This window comes from Megalopta genalis, chromosome 6 (assembly GCF_051020955.1).
Source record: "Megalopta genalis isolate 19385.01 chromosome 6, iyMegGena1_principal, whole genome shotgun sequence".
In the NCBI taxonomy this organism is placed as follows: domain Eukaryota; kingdom Metazoa; phylum Arthropoda; class Insecta; order Hymenoptera; family Halictidae; genus Megalopta; species Megalopta genalis.
Window position 1 is genome coordinate 5,070,381 of NC_135018.1, and position 23,579 is coordinate 5,093,959.

The window sequence follows — 23,579 nt, forward strand, 5'->3', positions numbered from 1 at the left end:
AATTTTTAATTATTAAGATTTTATTTTGGATCAGCCGCAAACCTATAATGTTATTTATGTCGAAAAATAAAGGGGAGTTGTTCCAAGACTAACTACTTGAACAGCCTAATTGTCGTTTACAAGAGAAATATTTTCTTCGCAAACGTTTTACGGGATTGTACAGTTTCGTTGATTTTGTATGATGGGCTATGGACTGCCCAGTCCGTACGAAAAAGCCTACCGTGGACTGCGTACTTTTTACGAAAGAGCGCAAGTTGAGCAGACTGAATTTTCATTGCAAGGTATATATCGATTGTAACTGAAATAAATTATATGGTGACCTGAAAAGCCTTAATAACCGTTTATTTTATTAAGCAACAATAACACAAACAATATATAACAGTAGTAAATTATATCTTTTAAATTGAAAATTTAATAATTTTGTATCGTCTGGTAAATCTCAAAGCAGGGTTCAATACATAAGCCAATGCTACATCTTTTGCATTCGTAACGCGAGTCAGTTCTGTGATTATTTTTAGTGCAAACAACGCAGCTGCGTCGTGAAGAATGTTTTTTATTTTCTTTAATTACGCAGGATGTAGGGAAATGCCTCTCCGTTAATCGAAGTGGAAAGTCGTTCAAATGAACTCCTCCTTTAGCCTCTACTCTATGCGGTGGGCATTCTCGCAAAATATCTTTTATGAGAAGCAGATGAAATTTTTCAAATGTGTCAGTTTTATTATTAGCATTTTTATAAGGAATGTATGCATTATACAGGGTGTCCCAAAAAGGTCTCGCAAGCCAAAAGTAGGGGATTCCTGAGGTCATTTGAAGCAACTTTTTTCTTAGCGAAAATGCAATCCGCGGCTTCGTTTACGAGTTATTAACGGAAAACAGTGACCAATCAGAGGCGAGATCAGCTGCCGCGAGGTGGCCGAGCCAACGGCGCCAGCGGTCGAGCGGTCGAATCCCAGCTCAGCTGGCGCGAGGCGGCCGAGCCAACAGCGCCAGCGGTTGAGCGATCGAATCCCAGCTCAGCTGGCGCAAGGCGGCCGAGCCAGCGGCGCCAGCGGTCGAGGCGGTCGAATCCCAGCTCAGCTGGCGCGAGGCGACCGAGCCAATGAGCGGAATTGGGCTTCGTGCGCTGATTGACTGGGCCGGCTCGCGTCAACCGTACTCGATTCTTTCGTTAACCCTTTCGCTACTACGGACCACTATAGTGGCTTTCCATATGATGCCACTGAGGTACTACGGACCACTATAGTGGCTTTCCATTTGGTGCCACTGAGGTACTACGGACCACTATAGTGGCTTTCCATAAGATGCATTATATTGCATAATGTTATTTCCTCTCATACTGTAAATTAAAGAGCGCATGCTAAGACGTTATAAAATACCCTGGAATACCCTTTATTTATAAATACCCTTTGGAGAAAAATTTTTTCGTTCGAAAAATTCATTCAATTCAAACAGCTTAGGTTCTCCGCCGACCGCCGCGGAGTACCGACTTCCGCTGACGATCGCCGTCGCGTAGCGTGCAGTGATGTCGCAGCGCTCTGTTCAGCAGAAGTACCGCGACGGAGAATCCGCCCGTAGCGAAAGGGTTAATAACTCGTTAACGATGCCTCGGAGAAAATTTTCGCAAAGGAAAAAGTTGCTTCAAATGACATCAGGAACCTCCCATTTCTGGATTGCGAGACTTTTTCGGGATACCCTGTATATAGCGAGGTCTAAGAGGTGGAAGAAATATTTTTTATACCATTTTGTGCTTTTTCGAACGCAGTGAAGTGAACTCAAAATCATATCGATTTTATCAACTGCGCCCATCAAGGCATTGTAGTCTGCTACACACTTTGGTTTTCAAACCAAAATCGAACGGTTATGCGAAAACGCATATATGGCTTCATAGTCAAAATCGAATGGTTGTGTGAGAACGCATATATGGGTTCACAGCGCTTAAAGGGTTAAGTAGTTTTTGGTAAACATGATCTCAGCTGACATTCATATATAATGTTACATATTAATTGGAGTAATTCTTAGAGTGCTAAAAGTGGCAGAAAAATGCTCATACAGTGAAAATTACGTATAGATGAATCGATAGAGGAAAGATTACAATTATTATTAATGCATTTTGTGCGGGTCACAGATCCAGCTTTACTTACACGCCTAGCGGGGGAAAACCAGTAAAGTTTGAGAACATTTACTTTCTGGAAAATATTTAATGTTTTCAAAACTAACAATAAGATTTTGATAACAAGTGTATAACAAGGATTTTTAGGATTTCAAAGGGGTTTCTTTCAAATATATGACAAGATTTATAAAAGTAAATTTTTAGAAATTTTAGAAAGGTATTAATGCCTGTCCCGCATATAACGTGTTAAGAATAATTATTAATAGGAGAGTTCGTAAAAAACAAAAGAAAAAAAAATGGTTAAATAATGGAACACAGCAATATAAAGAAAAATAATCGACTTTTATTGTGAATGTATTTAGTTACCTTACATTCAGTACAAGGCATCTCTGCCTGCAAATAATATTTTACACGGCTTCCTTCGACTATATTATAAATAAGTATTCTCTGGCTTGCTAGTCGCGTCGCGTCGATCCCCCGACGCGTTAAAAGGATTTCAACGAGCTCGTCCACTAATTTCGTTTCCCTTTGAGGAAAATGCACTTTCTCTATTGCAACCGGGGAAACGAAGCGGCAGAGAATATCTCTCCTTCATTCTCACTCTCTCGTTCTCTCTTTCTGTTTGCGTCTATACAGTTTACACCACTAAAATACAACGGCGCAACTAAAATGTACAAACGACTTTTGCAAACGATAATACCTTCCGGTGTTGAAAATATGAACGATTCTACGATGCGCGAACACAATTTACTCTTTTTCTCTCATTCATTCTCTCCAGGCTATGTACACACGCAGATTATATATACTGAACGCGTAGCGCACACATTCACACTAGTCACAAGAAAATTGTCTATTAACGCATCTATACGCGCGCGCGCGCGTGTATAATTCATGCACGGAAAGCGCACAATAATTAGTTACCGTTCTTTTTTCGGAATAAAACTACATGGTTGACTATTTGCGATCTCCATAAATTGTGAATGCATCTACTCTATCATGTAACTGCGAAAGTTTCGATACGAACACGTAGCTATCATAAACGCATCGGACTTAAATTATAACATAGATTTTCTCTTTTGTATAGTGTTGGCCATCCTTTGGTTTCTCTTTAAAATAACTCTTAAACAAACCGTTTCATTAATCGAAATTATTTTCCGTAATTAATCGGTAAGTTTACTCTTTTTAGTCAAGCAGAAAACATCGAAAAATATGGAACAAAAGTTATTTTTATAGTTATTTTTACAGTTATTTGATGACCAACCTTATACAACATTGTTTACGAACGATTTGAATTATTCACAACGGCGCAACGTGCTCCCGACAATTTGCATACAACATTCCGTTAGAACGTAATTAAACACGCGAGGGCTACCGAAGCTATTCGAAACACCTGCAAGAGTGTGTCCTGTCGTGAGTGGACAAGTTTTCGCTTCATCGAATTCGAATGTAAAATTAAATTGACGGTTTTCATGTTCTGAATATGCGACGGCTTTCCTGCGCGATACTCACTTGGCGTTTCTCTTAACGCTGAACAATAATACTTTTTGTGAACATCGAATTACTTTCCACTACAATTGACATTTTTATAATATTCTATCACTTTCACAGCCGCGCGGTCTCCTTCCTCTTCCATCTACTCGAGAATTTTAAATAGCATAATCACTAATCAAATAAAATATTCACTAATAATGTGAACACAAGCCGACTATCCGCAATCGAACTCTGTGTACTTTTTCAACAAACGTCGACTTTATTCCGTCCAGTTTCCATAACACACGAAACGATTACAGTACATAAATTTGCAGTAAAACACATTACACAGAATTTTGTGTATATTAACCAGTTAGCTGTTGCAATCTTTTTAAGAAGTGTGCAAGTTACCGTAATTAATTCTTCACGTTTTGTCCAAATACAACACTTTCATAAAATATGTAACTTAATAAAGAATTTAATCAAGAAATGACAATATTCTGTGTTATGACGAGTACACTCGTCAAAGACAGCTGACTGTTTAATCCACTAAATATGAGTGTTATTCAGTTTCTCTGAATCGAAACAAATTTTGATTCGTTCTTTATCAAAGTCTAGAAGACTTCTTCTGTAACGAAAGTAAACGGAGACATACCAGACACAAAAAAGTTGTCCTGATCGAATTTTTAATACGGAATATTCTAAATATTTAAATATTTTCTTTAACTAGTCGTTGTTCAGAAACACGCAAATAAGGCCGGCGTTAGGGCTTTAACTGGCTCATACGATGCCGGCGCTCAGGCTTTACATTATCGACAAAAATCCGCGGAGGATGCACATTGAATAATGTTACATGAATGGACCGCTCGAACGATCCATCTCGGTGCTATCTAACTCACTACTATGTACAAGACTACGAATGGTTAAATACGTGTCTGTGACAAGATCCGAGTAAACCAGCTAGCAAGCGAACTTTTCGGTGGAACCACTTTCAACTTCGCGGTATCGAGACTGTAATTCAAGTTTCTGGAATATACGTACGCTCCCGATCGTCGAAACTTTTCAACAATTTCAGACTTTCGACGGCACGTAGACGTTCGACGAATATATCCCGCATTAACCCTGCGCGAAGTCCGTTATACGCACGTTCGCCTATTCGAGGGTGCGCTGGAGAAGCGGCATCGGAGTCGCGCGACGAAAAGAAAATAGAAAACTAACGCGATACCAGAAAATTGTTTATAGTCGGGTGAGCTTTACCGTCTTTGCGGACCGGCGTGCATGCAGCGGCATCGATCCGATTGCGAGATGCAAATTTTAAATGTGAACTGTCGGTAGCTCGTAATACGTGCGCGCATCCACTGCAATCGAACATCGATTTTATTATACAGTGTCGGCGCGTACGTGCATTCTTCGGAATTAAATGACCCGGGCATTGAACGCGAATACTCGTTTTCTCCAGACGCGCTATATCTGTTTTAACGGTGTTGGATTTTCACCTGGATGTTTAACGATAACGATTTTTTAGTCTTTAAACCGAGCACTTACAGCTTCGATAAATACTGACGTGCTTTTTAGAAATCATCTCGTTAATAATCATACAATAATACTAAATTTCATTGGAGATTTCATGGCTTCAGTTTGTGAGAGATATTTAAATTTCAGAACCATTTACGCAATACGCATTTGTATATGAACACTTTATGAAACATAATTTTTGAAGCTTAAAGAAGATTTCTGTTCAACATTGTCCATCTGCGTTATCAGAAAGAAAACCCCATTTTATAAAACACAGGAGATTAAACTAGATTGTACAGAGATTTTTCTTAGTTAAAATTGTTTCCAAAATAAAAATGGTTAATAAGAGTAACAGATACAGTTACAAAATAGCATCGTGAACTGGGTTTATCCAAAATGAAAACTAAAAAATGTGGTACAACTTTCTTCCGCTTCAATAATTTTATTTCGTATGTAAATATTCGTTTTAACATAAAATATGAATTGTCAAGAGGTGTTCTATAGAGAAAGGCTTGAACGATGAGCGATCCTTTCTCAAAACGGCAAAATCTGCTTACTGCAGGACCATGGAACGATGAAAGGAGATATTTCACCTAAGCAAGATGTTGAATTAGAGTTCGAGGAGTCAACCAAGATAATGGGATAGAACAACGTGATCTTCCGGAGAAGACGGTCATGATTAGCCTTGAGGGGTCTTTTAGGAATAATAATGGTAGCTTGCAGGAAACTTCGCCAAGATCTAATTTATAGGTACGCCTGCGGAGGAGCATGTGGATTTACGCAACGAAGGTAGATTCGTAAGATAGAATGAACGTGACTTCAACTTGCGAGCTTCTAGTCGCTGAATAAAGACGAACTTCTCATTTTTCCCAAGTATCAATTAAGGAAGCACTTCCGAATTGGTTAATATTCGATATTCGCGTTTAAGAGGCAACTCGATACTGTTCTGTTATTGCGAGCAAACCATGAAAGAGAGGCTTTAATTTTACAATTTTAAAATTCATGTTGGATCGCTTACCAATTTATTCCCTTCGAAATTTTAAATACAGAAAATTGTTTGAAGCAAAGAATTGTTTGCATTTTGAGAGAACAACAGATATGAGAATCATTATTACTGACTTTATAGAAGAAAATAAGTGACCATCCCAAGCAATTGCACTGAAATGAATTTCTCTCGATAATTTATGCGATAATACCCTCCAATACTATTTCATAACCATTCGATCATTTAATATAATCCTCGACTAAATCTGTATAATAATAGAGTCCAATTGGCAGTATGTCAATGTTTTCTTGAGCGAGTAACTTATCCTGAGAACGAAACGCGTCTTCTCTATTGTCCTGCTAAATCGTGATCAGAAAATTTTAATATAATCATAGCTCGATCGCGATGTTGATTATTTCTCTTGATGGGTAGGTGTTCGATATTGTTACCTCTGACTTCTTTTTCTTTTCTTTACACACTTCTTCTTTTAAAAGTTATTCTGTGAAATTTTCTCTCGTACTTCCTTTGAAACGTTTCATTCAATTTCTGCTACATTGCCTCTTTTCGCGCAAATTGGTATAAAACGATAAAATCTCTCAATCCTTCCCATGTTCAGTATGAAGAATTTCAAAGACGGAGCGTGAACGCTTCGCCATAAGTCACTTTAGAACGCTGAAGTCGAAAATTTTCCACAAGAATGATGGGAAATGTGCAATACGTCACGCACCGGTCGTTTTAACAATGTCGAATAAACAAAAGCTTGGAACTGTTCCGAAGAAAATTTTGTAAAATCTGTACATTGAGAATACAGTATTTTAAATCAGAAAAATAAATCAAATGGAAGAATGAAAAGCTTGACCAAAAGTTGACCTGGTGTTGTGAGAATAATTGAAACAAATTTTGAATGGAAGGTAAAAAAAACAGAATGGAAACACGCGATACGCAAACAACCAGGTAATGAAACATAGTATAGTATCGTATAAGAGAATGAAGATATCGCGTAGCAGTAATTTTTTGGTAAAGCTAAAATGTTCATTATGATCTCCATGAGGCACCGCTTCTATCGAATTTTCAGGGAGCATTTAACGTGCCACTGATTTTTAATTTGATGCAACACACGAATAAGATGAAAGTGTTCGACTTCAGATTAACCGACGTGTATCGTAAAGAATCGTGACACCGGACTCGCTATGATGATAGAGATAATAAATTATTAATAAATAGGCATACGAATATAAATAACTTAAGGTTAACTCGAGCTGACCCCGTTTCGACAGAATAGTTTTCGACTCCGATACAAAGTTCATTCGTAGTTTGAAATAACTCCACGTCTCTGTCCAACTAATAACCGGAAATCGCACTGACTAAACTAATTTCATTAAAGCTTTGGATTCCGTTGCACGCACGAACGTTTGTTCGACGATCTTCCCGTATGATAAACAATCGGACACACGTCCCTGAAGTCAAATGCGTTATCGGCAACTCGATTCATTGTTAAACATAGAGCGTCTTTTCCGAAATGAGTTTTTCCCTCATTTCTGGATCACTATTCACACAGTGATGCAATTTTACTCGCAAACAGAATAAACTGCATGACGAAAACAATTTGTATCCTCGTGGCCTTTTATTATTCTTTCATATAATTTTCAGCCAATTAACAATATTTCTTCAACATACTAAAAATCGAATCTTTTCTTTAACCTTTTAGGTACAGCTGAATTCTGCGCGAGGCTATTTCTCTGGACGGCAGAGTCTGATGTGTACTGTACAGAGTCTGATACTGTATATTCTGTCTGTATATACAGGGTGTCCAAAAAATGTCTCGCAATCCGAAAGTGGCGGGTTCCTCAAGCCATTTGAAGCAACTTTTTTCTTTACAAAAATTTTCTCCGAGGCACCGTTAACGAGTTATTAACGAAAAACAGTGACCAATGAGAGGCGAGATCAGCTGCCGCGAGGTGGCCGAGCCAACGGCGCCAGCGGTCGAGCGGTCGAATCCCAGCTCAGCTGGCGCGAGTCGGCCGAGCCAACGGCGCCAGCGGTCGAGCGGTCGAATCCCAGCTCAGCTGGCGCGAGGCGGCCGAGTCAACAGCGCCAGCGGCTTCGCGTGCTGGTTGGCTGGACCGCCTCGTGTCAGCCGTAATCGATTCTTATTAGTCACTGTTTTTCGTTAATAACTCGTTAACGGTGCCTCGGAGAAAATTTTTGTAAAGGAAGAAGTTGCTTCAAATGATCCGAGGAACCCGCCATTTCCGGATCCGGACAAAAGAAGTGTGAAACAATGCATATGAAGACGATTATTTGGTTCAAACGACGAGCGTGTGAGCTATTAGAGCAAACCACTATAGTGGCGCGTCGTCCAGAGAGGTTAATTCTTCGGGTAACATTTTTAGAAAACGATTATTTAGAATAGTTCTTTTAGTTTAGTGGCTTACTAAAAGAACGAATGTCAACATTCTAGTAAACATTTCATTTATCCCTAGTCCGTATCAATACAATGTCGATCAGTGGGTGGAGACTTCGTGCCAGCAATTATTCTACACTGGCAGTTTCTCGTAAACTAAGCATCAGATCAACTGTGCACCGATTTGCAACAAATTCATAAGCGGGTCAAACCAGGCACGGTTAAATCTCGAAAATATTGACTATTCCGAAGTGATTAATTGGCCTTGTGGTCCTCGTTGCCATAATCAAAATGAATTGTGCTGCAAGCACGTTGGATTCGTCAAATGTAATTTGACTTATAAACGGGCAGAGATTTATAATCCTTGCTCGGTATGCAGACAAATATTTACAAGTAAAACATAATGAAGCACCATTCGTACGAATTATAATTGAACGTTCAATAACGCGATTCGCCGCGCCGCATTGAACGCTACTTGAACAAGCAATCTTCTGATCGGTATGATCTGTGTGATATGACAGCTGCGAATGCAGCTCTTTGTCCACATTCGAGTTTTACGTCGCTTCAATCAAGGAAAGATAAATTCGGTGGGATGTTTGTCGACAAGAAATGATTGACCACTTAATTTCTACCGTTAACGTGAGACAACAAGTGTCATCATTCTCTAATTATTCTCCGATTACACAGGCATTCTTTCGATGCCTGAACAAATCTTGCGTTAGTGTGTAACAAAGAAAACATGACGGAATTCAATTTGAATGGTTATAATCAGACTACGGATCTTTATATAGATTCACGTTTTCGTAAATTATTTTATAAAAATCACAATTGAAGAAAAATTTCTTTCGTGAATTAAAATATTCCCCGTTGCAAAAATACGGCGAACATGCTATTATTTTATGTTAAAGTTATACATTTTAATCCGCGCATCCCATAAATGCAAAAAGATCCGCAATTCAATGATAAGAATCCCATATTATCGTTTAATCAAATTTCTCGCGGGCTAATGAATGTGCTATGAATGAAATTGAAGATGAAAAATCTAAAAGTGACTAGCAGTTCTAGTATAATAATTTAAAGAAATGTAGACACTTACTGCGTTTTATATGATTAATATCCACACCGTGGTAATTGGTGTCATTGGAAAATTTTGCATGCGCGAAATCGGCTGTCATACTTCTTTCTTTGCTGTAATTATATTTGAGAGAAATAATTATCTACTAACTTTTAATCATTAGTGTTACTAGAAACGTGGAAAATTACATTCAAAAATGTAAAACATAAACAACAGTATACCAAGCAATTTTTTGTATAAAACATTCGGATGACAAATCAATCAATTTTCTACTGCAATTATGCGACACATAGATTGTTATCTTTTTCGTAATACCTGCAACGTTGATTTAACTTCACTACTGAATGACACTACCATATTTGTATTACTAAATCATACAGAAGTAGCTTGTGGAATCCAAATCAATTGATTATCTAGAAATAACAGCAATTTGGAATTGAAGATGACAAGATTTCTGAATTGAAGAAACCAATTTGTTTCAATCAAAGTGCAACAGATGAAACAAAGAATTGAATGCGATGACACTCAACAAGATTTCCAATTAACCTTAGAACACCACGGAAAAAGGATGCATACCCTCGAACTCATAAATTAAACAAAATTTTCAGTTCTAATCGTTTCTCTTTTATATAATAACCTTTAGACAGCACATCTGTACACCTTCACAGCGAATACAGCTGCATAACAATTTTGCACACAGATTTGATATCCTTCGTTTAACAGAAATGTTTATCGAAATAGCAAAACTTTTCATCAAGATCTGCAGTCCTATAATCATAGATGGTCTTTCAAGAATGAAACCTGCCGAACTCCAACATGACGCTACGAAAGAATATGGGTTCGAGAGAACGACACGCGTTCGAAATATTCAAAATCTCCGTCGGACCATGAGTTTACGACGGGAGTAACGTATGCTTCTTGATCGCGCCACGAAAGTGATTTACCTGCACCCCTGAGATATTCGCTGTTTGTTATTTAGAACGCGTTCCGAGCCGTACTAGAGGCGGTACGTGCGCGCAAATCAAACCCCCGTCGAAGCAGCTGACACACACTCGATCCATTTCCCCTGCTTTCCTATTTTGGTGTCCGTTTCCGTCTCTTCCAGCGAGACGCTTTCGCCGGTTCTTTGCCCCGTAGGTAGCAAGAGGGATATGGAAGCGATAATCTTTCACAATAAACGTGCTTGCAATCTGTTCTCAAAATGACGTTTCCATACCTATACCATTCCAGCTTTCTCTCTTGTACATTTCCAATAAAAAAAGATCTGTGCTAGTACATGACTGACGTTCTTCTACCAAGGAACTTACTTCCGAGTTTCCTGACTTCTCAATGATTTTTCAACAAACATCCCAAAATGCAACGGGAAATGCTAGCGGAGAAATTGATCGGACAAGCTTCGCCGTAGCTGCTTGATCAATTGCTTCATCGAGGAACGCTGCGAAGTGGCTCGAAAGGATGCGACAAACAATTCCCCGTGTCGTCGGAAGGATCGTATCCAATCCGTTTTCGACTCTTGCCACTTCTCGTGAACCATTAAAGAATCCGAAAGTATCCAGCCATCAGAACCGTAAACGGTTGATGTTCAGCAACGCAGAAAACGCTTTGCCACGGCCGTTGTCGGCAGCGTCGAAGACAGTATCGTATTTCGATACAGGTAATGGAAGAGCAACGGTTTGAGCAAGTGGAGCCCGTAACTCGGCATACGTACGCTTACAAGACATTTTCGATAAGCAGTTCGAGGGAGCTCGCGAATCGCATTTGGGTTTCAGAATTTCGATGAAACTTCCAGCAAGTCAGCACGGTGGAAGTGATTCCTTTTCAAGAGAGAATCGGCTGTCCGGGAGCCGGTGTCGTTATCTGCTCGCGATAGCCGTGTCGGAGCACATACCGGAAGAGCATCGTCCCCTTCTTGTCCTGGTAGGGATCAGCGCTACTTTTTTGCTTCCTTCCAGTTCGCTTGCGACGATACACTCTTCTGCATGGAGAACGGCGACCATCCCACTCGACGTTGGGGCTGACGTTTCTCGCAATATTTTCTGGACCGAGAACGCGGACGATTGATCTGACTATCTGCGTCCCCATCGGTCATCTTGAAACCGAAGAAAATAACATATCGGACTGGCACTTGTAGCGTTCTACTTCCAGTTGCCGTTTGTCGTCACTTTATTGTACTCTCTGCCACTTCGTAGCTCCGTAGACGTTGACTTCAGTTCCGTTTCATGCTACAGGTTTGAGTTACATGGCGCTTTATCGAGCGTAATGCTGACGCATGACGCCGGAGGTAAACCAGACACAAACTAAACGGATCCAGTAATATAGATCGGGAAAAAGGAAAATTGGAGAAGACGGTGAGAACTCGATATGAGCGGATGAACTGAGAGTTTCATTTAGGCATGATGTGTTTAGATTGCACAAACTCTGGCGAATGTTTCCAAATAGGTTACATCGACACACTATCTACAGTGTTCCAAAGGTTTCTCTAGTCGAACATCAATGGTTGAGGATTTCTTGGAAGATCGATCAAAAGCCACGACAATATCATCCATGATCTGATAAACTATTTGGGTTAACCCTTTGAGGAAGAATATGCATATCTTACTTTAAGATGATGTGTCTGATGAAAGATCAGAATATGTGTGTGTTTTTAATTTTTCACATTATTGAAGTTTTTAGTCCGTAAAGGGTTAATATACCTGCTTACGCATTGCACAAAGACCATTTTCGGCAACTTGACTAACACGATTTTGGAAAGTCGTTCCAATCATTTAATATATGGTCGAACCTCGATTATCCGTACCTCTGAATTCTTTAAAATGTAAATACGTCTCGCGTGTAAATAGTTCGATCTAACCGGTTCATGTACAATATTATTTATTGTACATTCAAAGATTTAATCTAACACTGTAACCAAGTAACTGTTTTGTTATCCAATCTCTGATATTCACCTCATTAGTTCGGATAACCGAGTTTTCACTGTACTATGAATTTTCATTTCATTTCTTTAGCTCCTCATCACGAAGAGTTTTCCAACGTCTTACCACCGAGAGACCACCACTTCATTAAATACTACTTATGAATTGAAATCCAATTTACTTCCTAGTAAATAAAGTGTCGTCAGCCGATTATGTACGAGACAGTTTCATGCATCAAGGTAGTAAAATGTCAAAAAATCGAAATGACTATCAAATTAACGTCGAAGAAAGAAATCAACAATTATGTTGTTATTCGAAAGGCCAGGTTTAGAATAAAGTGTTACCCAGCATAATCCGCTGACATGATCGACCTCGACGTTGTTTTCGTGAAAACAGTCCCTACTTGCCGTCTATCTCCCCCTTGCCATCGTCAAACACCACTTTCCGGATATCTCATTCCCAGCTCGCTCAATGACTGCATAAGCAATGAAGGAACCAAAAGTCTCGAGTTGTGTTCCTCATCGCCAACAACTTTCCACTTTCGAGTCTGCGTAGTTTGGGTTCTATACGGAAACGCTCGAAAACGCTACTCGAATGCGAATTAAGTAAGAGGGAAGATTCATTTTTATCATATCCGGCCGGTCTCAATTCCGGTGCCTTAAACCGGTCGAAGGGTCTGTCGACAAGGGCGCCAGAATGAATTCTCGCCGCGTTTCCATCAGCTCCGCTGCTTTCTTTCATTCTTCCTTTTGAGAATCTCTTTCGGACCTGCTAAGCCGTCGTCCCGGCTTCTCCGTAGAATTCGAAGGAACGAGCTTTCCTCCACCCGTTGACACCGTTTTCAATACTAGACACTTCGCTGCGTTCCCCGATGGAGTGTTCGTTACAAAAGGATCGCCGCTATTATCGACAGACGAGACGGAGTGCTCATCGCGGGGGACACTTCGTTTGTAGACCGGCGGAATCGCGCGGTCGTTGGCTGATAAGATAACGATTCCATCTTACCAAACATCGTTCCATTTTTTCCTTCCTTTTGTCGTTTACCAGAAGCTCCTCGAATAATAGAAAGTCGGCATAGTCAAGAACTGAGGCCAGATTCGAAGGTGCTGGAAAACGACATCGCTGCTCGATCGAACAGCTCCGGAAAAGTAGAAGCTAGGTTATTCGAATCTCACCCGTCCTTGAAATATTCAGGTCTTGCGTGGCTCTGCGTTATCCAAAAAAAAGAAAAAAGAAAAAACAGAAGACTCAGCGATCAGCAGGAACGTGGAAACGGAAAACGTAGAATGGTCGTCGACTTCCTTTAGCTGTTTCTTTTTTTTTCGGGCCACGATCGCTTTCAGTATTCATAGGTCGTCTCTTGCTTTTGCTGTATCGCACACATGAAGTAATCGTTCCCACCTCCCTCGGCCACGAGGAGAAAAATATCTCGCCTCGAACCTCGATCGTTCAAGCGGGAAAATAATCGACAGTGTACAGGTATTCCCCTCGCGAACCCTTTCAAACATCGAAATTTGCCTGAGAGTAGAGCACATATTGTTGACACGGTCTCGGCCGTTTTAGTCGTGCGTTCTCAATATTCGTGCCCGATATTCTTCGGTGTTGTTCGAAGCAATTAGAAACTCTTATAACCAAGACAGAGCACACGTTGAGCGCAATAGTTTGCAATTTCGTGTTCCCGATGTTGACCCTGCTTCGACGGAGAATTGTTTTTCCGGACCTGATATTCAAATATCCAGGAATTGGTAGGCGAACAGTTCAGCGGACACGTGTCTTTCAATTGGCCGATTAAACTCGCCACGATGTCTGAAAGCACGTTCTCCTCTTTGTTTTCCACGAGGCTCGAGCCTCACGTCAAAGAGAAACACTTGCCGCACGAGTGCAGAGAGTAGAAGTTGCAAACTTTCGTCTTTCCTCGCAGTGTCGTTGCTTTGATCGTCCCTGCTCGGTCTATACCTTGTTCCCTCGACTTTTCTTCGTCTCCTTTCCTCCCTATATACTCCCTTTCCTCCTCCGTTCCTCTCGATACTCGATGCGCTTGGCACCCGTGTATGTATGTATGTATGCGAGCAAGCTCTTTTTTTCTCTCTCTGGTTCCTCTTCGAAAAAAAAAAGAAATACGCTGGCGAATCTGAAGTAGAGAACGAACGGAGGGCCCCTGGTTTCAGCACGGCGCTCGTGGTGTACGGAAATCGTTCCCTTTTTCCGGCTACGAGTGGTGCTTAACCACTTACGTGAAGTACCTTGCGAACAGAATCAACGCCACAGGTACCGCTGTCAATATCCTAGAGATGCTGGCGCCGCTGTCAATCGCGCACATCTCTGTATACGGTTCGCAGTGTCCCTGAAACCAGATCGCGCCATCGCTTCGTTAACCGATGTCCTGAATCGAGTAATTAAGGGGGTATTTCGGCCTACGTTGTCGCTTTCTAAACCTTCTGCGTGAATTTTTATTTAGACGCATCAAAGATCTGTTTTGTATCGATCTTTTGCGATTTTTAACTCGCGTGATTTATACGTACTAGGTTGTTTAGAAAGTTCGTGCGGTTTTCGGTGATACTTGAAGACAGCAGATAGTAAGTTCGACAGTCAACTTTTACCAAAACCTAAAGATTTTGGCAATCTAGTTCAGTCGACAAATTTTGCGGAAATTGAAAAGTTATGATATTTTATTTAAAGAAAAAAAAGGTAAAAACGCGACTGAGATATGTGAGAAAACTGTAAGGTGTATGGGGAGAATGTAATTAAAGAATGTGCGTGTGCCAAAAGTGGTATACGAGATAAAAAGAGAAGCTCTGTATTTATTTGTTAAAAATCGCACGAACTTTCTGGCCAATCTAATACATGAGCTTTCGATATTAAATTAATGTACATGTATACCTCTGCCAGAAAAACTATAATTAAAAGCGAATATCTACTGTTGGGTCGAGCAGTGCACGGAGTTCAAAGTAAAATGAAGGTAATAGAAATTGACCGATTTTAGACCTTGTTGCTAGTGAGAAAATGGCAATGTTAAAGTATTTCGACATTTTCTTCCTTGTATGATGATGCACCAATAATATATAGTAATTAACACGAAACTTTAAAAAATTTAGACTTCCCGCCATTTTTATTAGTTTGAATGAAGGAGCATATTCAGTCGTTTCTTAAGAAAGAGTCCTTACAATTTCAACAATTGAGAAATAATAAATGCGAAATCAGTCATTTTGAGCGGCACGAAAGATTTGGTGTTGAACAATTAAGTAAGCAACATTAATGTAGCTTAAAAGTGTTACTGCTATGCGAAAACGACGACCTATAAATTGCTTTTCTCTAATAGTGTATTAGACGAAATAGTTAACAGGGTTTGCATGACGCGACGTGTTTCGGCTTTCATTGATATGGCATTTAGAGAGCGATATCTATTTACCAGTTCCAGTAATTAATGGACCAAAATGTTGAAGCCACTTGAATATCAAAACCACTGATAGGTTCTCTAGGTCGATAATACAGCGACACTGTGACCGTCACAGATTTAAGTTCCCATGCGTAAATGATTACTATACTCCGTATTTTTACTAATTATAGAAAAACAGGAATTAAACTTGTAACTGTTCAAATAGAATTGACAGTATTCTACATATGAAAACTTTACTTTTTACTGCTTGAAATGATTATGTCAGTGACAAATCGCTAGCCGAAGCAGGAAACGTCAAAATTAGTTTAACTTATTATTAACTTAAATATTATGGACGATAATATTTCAAAATCTATGCGTACTTTTTATAACTTCTGGATCATTAGATAGATAATTGTACATTGGGTACATTTTAAAATGTATAAAACACTGTTCAAAGTTTCTGGAAATAAGGTCTAAAATCGATTTACTTTTACCATTGTCCTTCCGGATCACTTGTACAGCTAATTATTTCATTTTTAAAAAGGTTGAAAATCCCGTCCAAAGAACACGTGACAAGACGCGACACATGTTCTAAAACGACGAACTTCTAGCGTTATATGACTGGACTGCATCGCATAATGGTAACAACGGCCTCTTCTCAACAAAGGCTAGCAAATATTTACCCTTAACAATGAACCTGACATTCTGTCAAGGAACTCCTTTGTAAATTGAGCTGTGTCATCGCCACACTGTCGACGAACGCTGTGGTGCGAGCAATCCAAATACTCCCTGAAGCCACTGAAACAAACAAACGCAACAACTCTCTTCATTACGTTCGATTATCGAGAAGCTTTCCTATACATGCACAGGCTGATTCATCTGAGTCTGTCATCTGAGTTGTGTGTAAACTATTTGTTATATCGAAAAACTGGTATCAAGACAAGAGTGAGCATTGTATTGATCGATCTTTCGCGATATTGGATTTTTTGATCGAAATACATATAGAGGTCCCCTCCAGTTTTTTAAAAGTATAAATTAACATATCTATATGTCCAAGAGCTAACGATAAAAGATGTTCTTCAGTGAATGTGCAACACTTTGAGCATTGCCTACGTCAAAAATCATTTAAATATTATCTCGGAAATTCTTAGTTCTTAAACCTAATAAATTGTTATTCATATGACACTCTTTCAACCATAGGATTAAAATTCGTACCTTGATTAAAAAGAAAAGCAAAATAGCAAGAAGATCATGCTTATGCTTCTTTCGATAGCATACAGTTTTTGTTCGGAACACCTGTAACTAATGTGAATAGATTCACCTAAGGTGTAAAAAACGTTATTTAGTACAGTACATACTATTGTACTGTAAACAAATCTGTAAGCATATAATTTAGCATTGTATTTAAACATATCTTTCTATTGACCGGACGTTTACGTGTTTGGAAAATTCCGTAAAGCAAAGCTGCGTGAAAAAAGAACACTATAACAGTTTGCAGAAATAAAAAACTACGGACAAAACAACAATGAAATCGAAAAACCTTTACTCGATCCGCGGTTACAGAAGCAAAACACGATATACACTATCTTTTATTTTTTTCTTCCCTCATAAACGGCAGATATTGGAGGAAACGGCAAGGTTTCGTGCTGCAATGTGCGCGGCTAAACGGATCCCTCGCGAATGGCGAGAAATTTAAGGGTCATCCGAACGAGCTCGTAAAAAAATGTTGAAGTCGGTTGTTTTTGAAGGATACTACAATAAAATTTTATCCTGACGTCGAATCTATACGCCGCGCCGGCCTGGCCGACTCCAGTTTCCGGCTGGGTAATGACAAGAGAAACTCGAAGCGGAATAAAAGCAACACGGTAGCAAAAAGGTTTATAGTCCGCGTGTCCGAAATTCAAGCGGGGAAAACAACCGATCGTAAACAATGATATCAAAGATCGCTATACCGCCCGGAGGGAAAAAAACACGATAAAGAATGGAAGAATAATATTCGATGTGCGTTATGACCGCGTTGCAGGGAGCCATGCGCGGCTGTCTTTAGCGAGGCAGCGTTTTCCTTCCTTTCTTTTTCCCTCCCCGTTTTCTCTTTTTTTTTTACAGACTCGTATAAACACGAAACAGGAGAGAAGGCTTTTCACACTGATGGTCGCACAGAGGATGGAATGACATTAGCTTATCTGTACCACGGTCTGTTGCAGCTTTTGAAATTGCGCATCACCCGGTAGGGAAAGAACTGCGAGCCGAAGGGACGGAGAAGGGTCCATGAGAGAGGCGACAAAAGTGGAGTACAAACGGAATGAAAGAACAATCGCTGGGGAGAATGAAGCGCGCGTTAAAATAGAGAAAATGAGTAGCGTCGAAGAAACAGAAGGAGATTTGTTGGATCAAGAAAATCCTACAGAAGATAATCCCCGATGGGAAAAGGAGGTGGAGATTGTGAATAAAGAAGAGCGACACAGTAAAAGTGACGAAAAGATTAGAGGATGGAGGAATCGAAAGAAGAAAAGAGATGCTGATGTGGGCAGAAATGATATGACATGCCAAGCTAGTTAAATCGAAATACGAGCAGAGGAAAACGCCGGTAAAAGGAAAGAGGTAAATTCAAAAGGATAAGAAGAAGAGCCGTGGAAAAGGGAGAAAGTGAGCGAGTGGCCAATGGCGGCGCACAAGGGAGGCGAAAAAAAGTCTCAAAAACATCCATCGCATATGAACACGTCGACGCTCTCCCTCGACACAGCTATCGCGTAAATTCAATTGCACTCTCGCCATTGTGCCTGCTCCTTTTGCATTAAATCTTTCTGCAGCGCGTTCTATGGCGTTTACTGTGCCTAATGGAATAACTCGATCGAAGAAAATACTTTCAACCTGCTACCACCACATTTTTCACGCTTTCTTTGTTCGCCGTTAAAAATTTCATTAATCGAATTCGCCTTGTACGGTATATTACAGGCATTGGGTTCTCAAACGCACTCTGATAGTTTTCAAAAGGCCGACGTGTTGTTCGGAATAAAATTCGTTTTACCACTGCACAAGGATGCGGCAAATTATAATCGTTAAAAGTCATTTCAGATGAATAATTAAAAAATGACTGAAACTAATGCGAACGACTGATTTATTTATAAAATATGGTACAAAAGTGAACGATATTTTAGAAAATATGAGTAAAGTAGTAAATACTTTTGTCTTTACATCGAATCTACCTTTATGCAAAATGTAAATTCATAAAGTATTAGAACAATTTATAACATTTCGAACAACGTATACGAGAATATTCATTGCCGAAAAATTGTTTGAATACTCGAAAACGATTAAACTTTTCCTTATAAATTAGTTTCCATCTTTCTGATATTCTACAAGTTACAAAAAAATATATTCGTTTATCTCGTAATATTTTCTTTACTTGTGTTGAACTTTTTAACACACACGTTCTGTATATTTTATCATCAAATTCGTCTTTATCGTTGACGAAGCAATTTTTGAAAATGCTTGACTTGTTTTATGAAATCTCATTTGACAAAGATGATACATTGAGGCATTGATGTCGCGTTTTAAACTTTTATCGGTATAGTCTTTTAGATATTTTAGAGCATTTGAGGTTCGAATTCAACGGTGAGTTCAAGCGGCTTGAACTGAAAACCGCTCGCGTCGGAACAAGTACCAGAATGTGCTTGAACCCGATCAAATGTTTTCACACGACGACCGACAGCGCATTGCTTTATATTTTGTAACAATTGTATACTGAATTATTGTAAATGGTTAATAATGATACATGTGGTAGAACAAGTGCGTAGGAACGAAAACATTGTTATTGTTATTAATACATTGCCTTTATAGAGATAAGTCTACAGTAATGAATTCAAATAAATCATACAAGTACAGAAACAAAAGACCTACTATACGAATAAATAGTAATCGATCGAAATACACGAAAATATAGAATGAACGCTTCTGGCTTGGGTTTGGTCTCCGTTAAATGGCTTCGCTCGAACCCGACGTTTGACCTGGCAAAGCTTTTAATCGGCTTAACCAAGAGCAAGTAATTATCAACCATTCTTATCGAACGCTACAGAAACGGAGGAGACGCAACAGAAACTTTCAAAGCTGCGACGCAAAAAGACGTCCGTACATTGTGGTCTGAAAAAAAATGCCTGTGTACTAGTATACAAAGGGGAGTAGCCTCAAAGAGTTCGAACGATGATTAAAAGTATCGGTTTTCGAGGATATATCCTCAATTAACGACTGAAACTTTTTTATGAAACAGGTTATTTGTACGCGTCTTTAATTACATTAATTAAGCCAATGAATTACCTGCGAACAAAGTTACAAATTAGTAAACGTCGCTGATGTTACAGAATGTATACATGCGGCAGCGATTGACTTTGAAACGGTTACAGTGGTACAGAAGAAAAACAATAAAAGATAGCAATTACGCAAGTAGAATCGGAGAGATTGAAAACTGATCTGTGAAGCGAGGTGTAAAAAATGTTTGTGTCTTGCAGTGACCTAGATGAAGCATGGAAATTAGTAATACGCGCAAAAAGACAGTTAATAATACTGTTACGGCGACTTGTCCAAATCAAGTCGCTGTAATGTGAAACTGCCCTGTTGTGAGCAACTCCTTAAAGAAAAATAGAAGAAAAGGGTTGCCACGGAGGTGTGTTATCAACAGACAATCAAAGAGTCGGGATCGGATCGTCGAGCGATCAACACCATCTAATTCAAAGATCTCTAACATAATTGAATTTAGTTGTATTATAGTTTATGTACTCTATTGTAAATAAAATGCCGCGACGCGAGAGAAGTGCAGTAATTCGCAACAATACCATTTATAAGTTTGCAGATAAATCAGATGGTATTCAGCGGGCTTGTAACGAGGTAACATTAAGTAGTTACACGAGAAGTTTATTATTACAACAGCAGATAGACGTACGATGACTCGTTTCGTAAACAGCACGTCTTATGAATACCGTGCGAACGATGTATAACATGTTTGCCAAGAAATGGCCAGATAATAGAGATATATGTAAGGTGCTAAGGCGCAAATTAATATTATTGTAAAGTTTCAGAGAAAATGGAAACTCAAAATGTGATGTAAAACGTTTTAAAAATTCTCATTTTTAAGGAATAAGTTATATATTAATAAATTATTATTTATTAATATATTATTTAATTTTATCAAACAAATATGTAAACGTATTCGTTCCGAATAAACATATCCTTTATTATATGAAAATTTTTATAACTGTTAAATTGTTTAGTGGAACAAATAATGCAATGCAGTAAACCGTAAGATAGAAATCTGAAGACAACCAATGAATGGTGTCATCTTAAATACCTAAGTAAAATAAATTGGACAATTGCTTCTGGAAAATCTCGTTTGAAGAATTCATAGCAAATTTTTCAGTAATAAATAATTTGCACAAATTACAAAAATTGTATAACTTACTGGGGTATAACATATTGGGATTGGAAAGATGCAATTGTGCAAAAATTTTACGAACGAATTTTATTTTGCATAAAAATCCGCTGTCTAATGATAGTAACGGATAATAATGATTGAAACGATTGATTTTGATTTCTGTATTTTAAAGAATACAAGAGAGCCTCTTGTACTAATCGGATTGGCTTTGTGAATGAAACGAAAACATCAGATAACATTGACGTTGTGACTGTATGACAGATTTAGAGAATCACAGATGCATCAAGTTAGGGAACACGGATTCATAAATTGGAGAACCACTCACAAGCAGTATACAAGTGTACGCAGATTGATTTCCTTGTAAAGTCTCCGCTTTTGTGCATTAATGGGTTGCGATCAAAATTGAAACTGAAATGCATAACCAGTTGTACTACGGCAGCCTCTTCTAGCTATAATTCCGGTCGTAATTCCTTAAAGGAATCGGCCGATGGAGGAAACGCTATTGAATCCTTCTCCATTTCAGTGGTCTTTGATCGTGTTTCCATCCGAAATTCCATGAGGCTTTCAAATTACAGCCACGATTTTTTATCATTCCAAAAGACTTTAGTACACGACAGAAGCGTTGATTCACTTTTCATTTTGAAGATTTTATTGCATCTTTCTGTAATTAGAATCTTCGGTCTCTGTATATTGATCACTACACTGTGGATTCTTATGCGAAATAAAAATTGTCTGCACTAATTAGATTTATGTTATAGGAGCCACATAAATATTTATTACCAGACTGTAAATTTTATGCATTTATTGAAAAATTGAGCTACTGAAATTTAGAACAATAGAGATTAAACAATTTAGGGGTGCCAATATATTACTGTGAATCCATTAAAATTGTTACTGGAAGAAAGATTTCTTGTTTATTTCTTGCAACTAATGCAAATAATTTTTATTTTATTATAATATTCATTTTATTATTTTGCATAAATGTCTGCAGCCTACTTATTACGTTTCTTAATCAATTTAATGAGTTAAAAATAATGCAATAGTATTTTCAAATGCTTTAAATATGTTTTACGGTTTTTGCGGTCTATCGATGACTGTGTAACTGAACAATGAACGGTGTGTGTAATTTATATGTATAATAAATTAATGTATAATATAATTTATGTATAATTTATGTAACTTGAAACGAGTGAATATTAAATCCTGAATAGAAATTACCAATTTAATCACAAATTTAGAATCTTTTAAAAAGGTGAATTTACTCTAATGTTTAAAATAAAATTTGAAAATTACGATGCATAACCTTCTCGATTTCGAAGGGAGAAGTACAGAATAAGATGATTAAATAACATTAATGACCATCGATAAATTAATATGTGACTTCAAAGTTGCATTAAATTGTAAAGTGGTAATTTTTGTATTATATCTTTTATTTATTGCTTTTACTTTGTTAAAATAATATTCAGGGTGTAGCAAAATTATTTATTTTTAATATCAGTTCTGTGGAATATAAATGTTTATACATACGATAAAATTCTACTTCATTGAAAGAAGTTCACGATTTGTTGAAATTTTAGCTTAAGATTGTCAGTTAACAAATAAGAATGATTTTCTTCAGCTTATGTTGATTGTCACTCACCAACACAGGTTTTTCATAGATCCGCCTGGACTTGTACTGTTGCTCCTTTCCATTTCTTGAGTGATCGCTTGATACTTTTTCATACACAGTTCGTAGAGCGGTTGAACCTTGTGCATGCACGGTGCATGCTTCATGAACTCTGGAAACGAAAATACATTGATCGATGAAATTTCTGTGCATGAAATTTCACTAATATATCATCAAATTTTACAACAGCTATTTGATCATAGCATCCTGTTTATTCAGCCGTAACGATCCTTTGTCAACGGCACACCGGACGATAATTATAATAAAACTGCAAACTTTAATCTAGTTTGTATTATATTTTCATCAAAATGTTATTCATAAAAATTGATTGAATGCAAAGGATTTGTGTGCACGTTTACTTAAACATCGTTTAAATAATGTGTTAAAACTTAGTTGATAACATAAAATACCTGTTCTAATAGAATTCGCAACTTTTATTTTTAAAAAAAGTAGCAAGTGAGAAGGTTGTAAAGGAAAGTGGTAAAAGATAAAGACAAGCAAATTAAACACCGAAGAAAAGATGAACAGAATAATAAAAGAGAAAAAAATGAATTCCAATAAAAAACGAAGGAGGTAGAAAAAGAAGTATGAAGAAAAATGAATGGAGACAAATGAGGAAAAAATAAAGATAGAGAGGC

General features: G+C 38.3%; 1 protein-coding gene across 1 annotated transcript in view; it reads right to left on the bottom strand.

Annotated features, from left to right (window-relative positions):
- Positions 1 to 2,433: 2,433 nt before the first annotated feature.
- Positions 2,434 to 23,579, bottom strand: part of LOC117223739 (uncharacterized) — a 69,072-nt gene continuing 47,926 nt past the window's right edge. Inside the window, exons 4-6 of the mRNA XM_033476206.2 lie at positions 22,915 to 23,053; positions 16,534 to 16,648; positions 2,434 to 14,815 (exon numbers count right to left, since the gene is read on the bottom strand). Coding sequence (XP_033332097.2) covers positions 14,702 to 14,815; positions 16,534 to 16,648; positions 22,915 to 23,053 — 368 coding nt within the window. The 3' untranslated portion in view covers positions 2,434 to 14,701. The remainder of the gene's footprint in view (positions 14,816 to 16,533; positions 16,649 to 22,914; positions 23,054 to 23,579) is intronic.